The 7763-nt window shown below is 42.5% G+C and overlaps 1 protein-coding gene across 4 annotated transcripts in view; it reads left to right on the forward strand.

Annotated features, from left to right (window-relative positions):
• Positions 1 to 7537, forward strand: part of LOC126989611 (uncharacterized) — an 82401-nt gene extending 74864 nt beyond the window's left edge. For 2 of the 4 annotated variants that reach the window (XR_007743523.1, XR_007743521.1), the window contains exons 7-9: positions 5259 to 5372; positions 5900 to 5996; positions 7453 to 7537. Coding sequence is in view for 1 of the 4 variants with exons in the window: in XM_050848223.1 (XP_050704180.1) it covers positions 5259 to 5372; positions 5900 to 5926 (141 nt within the window). In the remaining 3 variants the exon portion in view is untranslated. Of the gene's footprint in view, positions 1 to 3128; positions 3239 to 5258; positions 5373 to 5899; positions 5997 to 7452 lie in introns of those variants that run through there. The other 2 variants (XR_007743522.1, XM_050848223.1) reach the window with 2 other exon arrangements.
• The last annotated feature ends 226 nt before the right edge of the window (positions 7538 to 7763 follow it).

Genomic DNA, 7763 nt, shown 5'->3' on the forward strand with positions numbered 1-7763 from the left:
ATATATATATATATATATATATATATATATATATAGATAGATAGATAGATAGATAGATAGATAGATAGATAGATAGATAGATAGATATAGATATAGATATATATTATTTATATGCGAGGAATGGAACCGTAGTGTTTGTTGTCTTATTTTTTTGTGTCTCAGAGCTAACAATGTCATACCAGGAAAGGGAAATTTGTCTTTACATTTTTTAGAGCCAATATTCTTTCCATTATAAACACTTCTCACTGCCCCAAAGCGTGAGTAATGTATTAGTACTTCTTTACATCACAAAAACCTAAAAAATAAACAATAATTGTAAGTACAAGGGAATGATTGGATCAGACAACACTTCAAGGCCGTGTGTACTACAGCCGTAGTTCACAAAGTTCAACAAAACACTAAGAAGCTTCCGACGATAAGTTTTCAGTTCCGATTACTCTGAACCATAATTTACAATTCCACATGCCTTACTGATTATAGAACCAAGGAGTAATTACCTAGAAGGAAGTAACTTACCTTCTTGTATAATGATTTTTGTTGGAATGCGGACAAATTTACAGAAAGCCCTTTAACGTCCATTTAAAAATACCAAGACTTGTCAAGTTATTGCTCTTCACTGTCAATGAACAATGTTACCTACAAAAAAACAAAAATAAAGGGAATATAAGCCCTCAAAAGAGCTTGCGTATATATATGTACTAAACACTTCCCTAAGAGGTGCGTATATGTACACACACTCAAAAAACTATCGTTACCGTGGGGTCCGAAGAACTTCACAGCGAGCAACCCGGTAATCTCGGTAGGGTTGGTAAGGGTGCTGTCACCCCCATCACCTCAGCTCTGCGGGGGGGAGCAGGACAGGGCCCCTGTAAGGGAGGGATAGAGAGGAAGGGAGACACTGAGACACCAGATATCACCATAATATTAACGGAGTGGTTTGAGTGCCACTTGTTTAAGCTTTTTATTCACAAATTATTAAACAATAATGCTCATATGATATACGTAACAGCGGTGGGTAGAAGTATTCTCCCATATCAAAGACAAAAACAACCATCAATGCATGTCAGATATAGTTCAGTCCATGATGTGCCATCCTGGAACTAATGCTTCCACTGAACGTGTCTTTTCTTTCATGAACAAGTTGTGGCCATCTGAAAAAAACTACAAATTGCAATGGTAATAGCATTGCTGCTAAGAAAGATAAAGTTTAAACAGAGTTGGATGGACTTCTACAGGTTATTTAAATCTACTCTCTTGTGCTGCCTCATTGCCTAATAAAAAGTAGGAGCTTTGCACGCTTTTAACTTGACGAATAAGGAATTTGGCGCGGGCGTTTTGAATTGCCTGTTCTCAATGGCTTCATCCTTGGTGTCAGTTTGTATCGTGCTGAATGTGTATCGATAGTTTTTTGAGCGTGTGAACGTACTAAACACTGTACGGGTTAATGGTCCTCTAAGCGAGAAAAATGAGAAAAATCACCCCTCACAAAGCACTTCATAATATATATATATATATATATATATCTATATATATATATATATATATATATATATATATATATATATATATATATATATATATATATATATATATCAAAGCATTTGTGATCAGTTTATGCATCATCTATTTGGGGGGGTTTATATCATGGCACAAATTTGGCCCGTCGCTGCTACACGGTACAGCCACCCATTTGGCCAGTCGCTGCTACACGGTACAGACACAAATTTGCCCGTCGCTGCTACACGGTACAGCCACAAATTTCCCCCGTCGCTGCTACACGGTACACCCACAAATTTGGCCCGTCGCTGCTCCGGTTAATGCAATGCCATCCAGACGGGCGTCATCTCCACTCCCTCAGTGACCCGTCAGTCGAGTAGGGACAGCGGTCGGGTCAGCCGGGGCTGCTGTCAACCTCACTGTTTTCCTTGTGTTGTTTGTTTGTTTGTATTACTTGTTTTAACATACATAACGAAAAGAATGCAAACAAATAATGTATTCATTAAGTATGCATAATAGTAATAATGATACATATACATCAATTGAAACTTATCAGCAAAATCTTGAATGTTAAAGAACATAATGTCAAGACATATCAGCTCCTTGATGGATCAAGGAATATACACACACACACACACACACACACACACACACAGTATAATGGTACGGTATAACTCATATCTAACACACACACACACACACACACACACACAGTATAATGGTACAGTATAATTCATGTCTAACACACACACACACACACACACACACACACACACAGCATAATGGTACAGTATAATTCATGTCTAACACACACACACACACACACACACAGTATAATGGTACGGATACCTTGCCATGAAGCAAGGCTTTGCCGTTTATTGCAAGCGGTTGTAATATTCATATCATATAATTTATATATTGATACCATTGTATGATATTCAAATTCATATATACTCAATATAACACATTCATGTCAGATAACATGTTTTTCATTGTATCCTTGCCCTAGCAAATACTGCTACTAATAACATCACATTCATAACACCTATCACATCTCACATATATATATATATATATATATATATATATATATATATATATATATATATATATATATATATATATATATATATATATATATATATATATATATATATATATATATATGCATTTTCATTTATCTCATATAAGCATATTTTATTCATATCATATATTCATATGTATTGCATCTAGTATATTGATATCCATGTTTAATGTTTATATTCATATAATTATATCATGTTATTCTTTTTTCACACACATTATGCCTAGCATATGTAAAGAACCACATCATGTTCATACTGTATTCATCAGTGATTAGTCACACCATATACATAATCATATCACAGTCACATTCCTCTCATAACGCATCATATTCATATATTCACATCACCAATATTCATATATAATAATACATGTGTAACACAGGCTATTTTATAAACTATATTATTGGCTGTTATAATGCCTGACAAACCCTCATCATTTAATACAGCCGTAATGGGTTTTGTACCTGCTGACTGTACTAACTGTCTCACTGTGCTGAACATGTTATCATGCAGCAGCTGCTTAACTCGCTTGTTTGTGGCACGCAGCGCACGCCTCCTCGTCTTGTGGGAAGGAAAACACCATCACTCTGGGTCCAGTTTTGAAGATTCCCTCCCAGTAAGGCACACAGCACTTGTATGGCAGTATTGTTATCTGGGTAAGAGGCAGAAACAATGTTAACAAGTTTTTCACTGTTTTCAGAGTCAATAATGCACAAAACAGAGAGCGTGACCTCTCCTGACTGCAACTGACCCGACACTACCTGGCACTACTTGGCCTACGTCACGGCCTACCCCCCCGTGAAGAGGCCTCCCCCTCTAGATGGCCTTGGTTAATGTCAAAAAGATTTATTTCAAGTTTTTTTACAATAGTCTATCGATTTTAACTTATAATAATAATAATAATAATAATAATAATCAGTTTATTCAGGAAATTGCAGCCGTTAAGCTGAAAATGTACATATTAATATACAGTGCAACCATAAAGAAAAATACAATATGAAAGGGGTGTGGGGGTTTGTGATTTACATTAACGGAGGGAAAGTAGTGATGATGCTTGAGGGGTGAAGAGGTGGAGGAGTGCAGTGCAATGAGGCGGGAAGGTAATCCTCCTCTGGAAGGCGAGTAGGTGTTAATCCGAGGTCATCCCCAGGTCACAATGCTGGGTCAGGTAGCAGCAGGTGGCCAGAGAGCAGGTAGAGGCGGTATCGACGGTCACTCAGAAAGGGGCTTAGCGGTGGAGTGCTAATCCAACACAGGTGGCGAGACAGATGTGAAGACTCGCTGCTGTGCCTGGGAACAGACTGCACAGCCTCGGTGGTGAGCAGCCTGCTCATTGCCCCCACCTGAGTGACGAGTCCTCCACTGCACTGCACCTGACCAGACTTCAACAGCAGGATGGGCGGGCCTGGGGGAGACCTCGGGGAGTCGGCAGGGGCCTGATGGAAGGCCGCGGCGGCGACACACTCGGCGATCCCGATACCACACACGCACTCCACTCACTGTCTGTCAGACTGTCACCATGATTTCACTTAGTCACAAAAAAGTTAACTTGCTATGTAGTTATTCTGGAAGTAGGTTTCTTGATGAAAGGGGAGAGGGGGCTGGAGGGGAAGGGGAGAGGCCAACAGGCTGGCCCCGGGCTACTCCATGCGGAGCGCCATGACCCACGTCTGACCTCGGTCAGGACTGGGCGTGACTCAGTCGTTGTCTTTCCCTGTAATCCCAAGCCATTCATAACACCATGCAGTCGTATTGTGACTATGTGTATATTCCACAAATAGATAACGTACGGAATAACAGTGAGACAGATTGCCATGTGCAGGTCATCGCTAGATCTGTCAACAATGGAGGTTTCCCCGGCCCAAGCCACAGAGCTCAAGTTAGAGAATAGTGACTTTATTTTGTTGTGATTTAACCGTGTAGCAGCGATGGGCCAAATTTGTGGCTTACCGTGTAGCAGCGATGGGCCAAATTTGTGGCTTTACTGTGTAGCAGCGATGGGCCAAATTTGTGGCTTTACCGTGTAGCAGCGATGGGCCAAATTTGTGGCTTTACCGTGTAGCAGCGATGGGCCAAATTTGTGGCTTTACTGTGTAGCAGCGACATGCCAAATTTGTGGCTTTACCGTGTAGCAGCGATGGGCCAAATTTGTGGCTTTACCGTGTAGCAGCGACAGGCCAAATTTGTGTCTTTACCGTGTAGCAGCGATGGGCCAAATTTGTGTCTTTACCGTGTAGCAGCGACAGGCCAAATTTGTGTCTTTACCGTGTAGCAGCGATGGGCCAAATTTGTGTCTTTACCGTGTAGCAGCGATGGGCCAAATTTGTGACTTTACCGTGTAGCAGCGATGGGCCAGATTTGTGACTTTACCGTGTAGCAGTGACGGGCCAAATTTGTGGCTTTACCGTGTAGCAGCGATGATCCAAATTTGTGACTTTACCGTGTAGCAGTGACGGGCCAGATTTGTGCCACGATATAAACCCCCCAAAAAAGATGATACATAATCTGATCACAAATGCTTTGATATATATTATGAAATGGTTTGTGTGAGGGGTGATTTTTTCTCATTTTCTCGCTTAAAGGGACCATTAAGAAACATGATCCCCGCTGCTACCAGGTTAATTATTTTTTTTATGTGTGTGTGTATAGTGGGTGACCTGTTTGCTCCCCTTCCAGCACTGCCGACACTTCCTGAACGCCTACAACAGCACGCTTGGGGACAGTCGACAGGTGTTCGCCGTGCCCTGCTACACTATGCGCATTGGGAACCTCAAGCTGTGCAAGCCTAAGGTATGCTACTGCTGCTGCTATTACTACGAATGTTAATGATTTTTATTTATTTATTTATTATTTATTTTTTATGGGGTCTTCATGGTGCACTGATTCACTCACTCGGCTCACAGCCGAGAGAGCCAGGTTCAATTCCGCGGAGTGGAAAAATTTGGGCAGCTTTTCCAATACCCTACGTAGCCCCTGTCCACCCAGCAGTGTACCAGGTATTAATCGGGGGTTGTGTCCCGTCTCCTGGGGTCTGTTCCCTTCTCCTATAATTCCTTCCCCTCCTGTCTCTCTCCGGCATATGACCACAGATGTTGCGTTCACTAAACAAAACTTCTCTCTCTCTCTCTCTCTCTCTCTCTCTCTCTCTCTCTCTCTCTCTCTCTCTCTCTCTCTCTCTCTCTCTCTCTCTCTCTCCCCTTATTGCCTTTGAGCTGCCTCCCTTTGCTATAAAAATAAAAAATAGAAAGTTTTCACAATTTTGATATATTTTTTTCATTACCTACTGATCATGCTTTTCTTCCCTGCATCTTACAAAGTGTGAGTTACCCGAGGGTTTGGATTGACTTCAACCTGGGCACCTCCTCCATCCTCATCCTGTGCCAGGTGGAGAGCACGCCCCAGCCCTCCCACCCGGTAAGTCAGTCAGGTAGTTGCTAGGTGACTAGGGGCCGTATAGCTAAACATTTCATCGCCCAAGTTCACATATTTGACAAGGCATTCGTTGGAGTTTTGAGCAGGATTAGTTTTATGGCCCTGGTGGTAGTTTGATTCTTCTTCTGTACCGTGAACCTAAGGAAACACTCATTGGAACCTGATTGACCCACTCTTTGACCTTTAGAAATAGCTGATATGAGAAGCCAAAATGTCTTATGATACCGACCCAGGTCTCCCACTCTTGATGACATACTCTCTCCCAGTTGTTCATCCTTCTCATGTCTTCCTCCACACACTGTCTCCAGTAGGGATGTACCGATGTATTGGTATCGGTGGTATCGGCACATTTTAACTCGTCCACTGCGATTGGAACGAATTTGGCTTTCACTGGTAGCCTGATAACATATACTCCCATGTCTTTCTCTGCCTCTGTGGTGGATAGTGGAGTGTTTCCCATGTGGTATTGGTGTGCTGGATATCCCTTCACTGGTAGCCTGGTTACATATAGTCCCAGGTCTTTCTCTGCCTCTGTGGTGGATAGTGGAGTGTTTCCCATGTGGTATTGGTGTGCTGGATATCCCTTCACTGGTAGCCTGATAACATATACTCCCATGTCTTTCTCTGCCTCTGTGGTGGATAGTGGAGTGTTTCCCATGTGGTATTGGTGTGCTGGATATCCCTTCACTGGTAGCCTGATAACATATACTCCCATGTCTTTCTCTGCCTCTGTGGTGGATAGTGGAGTGTTTCCGATGTGGTATTGGTGTGCTGGATATCCCTTCACTGGTAGCCTGGTGACATACACTCCCAGGTCTTTCTCTGCCTCTGTGGTGGATAGTGGAGTGTTTCCCATGTGGTATTGGTGTGCTGGATATCCCTTCACTGGTAGCCTGGTAACATACACTCCCAGGTCTTTCTCTGCCTCTGTGGTGGATAGTGGAGTGTTTCCCATGTGGTATTGGTGTGCTGGATATCCCTTCACTGGTAGCCTGGTGACATACACTCCCATGTCTTTCTCTGCCTCTGTGGTGGATAGTGGAGTGTTTCCCATGTGGTATTGGTGTGCTGGATATCCCCTCCCAAGCTGCAGGACTTTACAAATTTTCTTCATTGAATTGTAGCCACAGACACCCCATTCCTATAGGTTGGTGAGGTCTTCTGGTAGGAAATCCACAGTCAAGTGGCTAATTTTCAAGGTGCAGGGTTAGGAAGGGACGACCCCAAGTGAGGCGAGTTTTGTGTGTAAAGTCCCGCCTAGGATTGTTAAGGGTTGCCAAGGGGGTTGTATGGTAACAGGGTTATCAAGGAGTGACTGAGGGGCCAGGCTTAGAGCTGTAACATTATTGTGTTGAATTTAGGCAACAGTCAAAAGAATGTATTGTTTTATAAGGTATCAATATTTATACAGCTTATTAATCCCTCACTTAATATGCAGGTACTGCCAGAAGAAGACAAGGAGGAGGAGGAGGAGGTGGAAGAGGAATCATTTGGTGAGTGTTAATTTTGTTCTGTTGTTTCTTCCTCCTCTCTCAATCCTTTTCCTCTTCTCTGATTCATTTGCATTCTACAATTGTTCCTTCTCTCTATTCTGCTAAAGTCTTCTTCTTCCATTCCAAGGTCATGCTCCAACTCCTGCTGTCCCCTCAGAGTATTCATTTCCCTCAGGTCATCTCATGAGGGACATTAAGTGACGGCCACACACTTTTCCACAAATGTTTACACTTCTGAGGTGATAGGAGGGGACAT

This window comes from Eriocheir sinensis, unplaced genomic scaffold (genome assembly GCF_024679095.1).
Source record: "Eriocheir sinensis breed Jianghai 21 unplaced genomic scaffold, ASM2467909v1 Scaffold1236, whole genome shotgun sequence".
NCBI lineage: Eukaryota > Metazoa > Arthropoda > Malacostraca > Decapoda > Varunidae > Eriocheir > Eriocheir sinensis.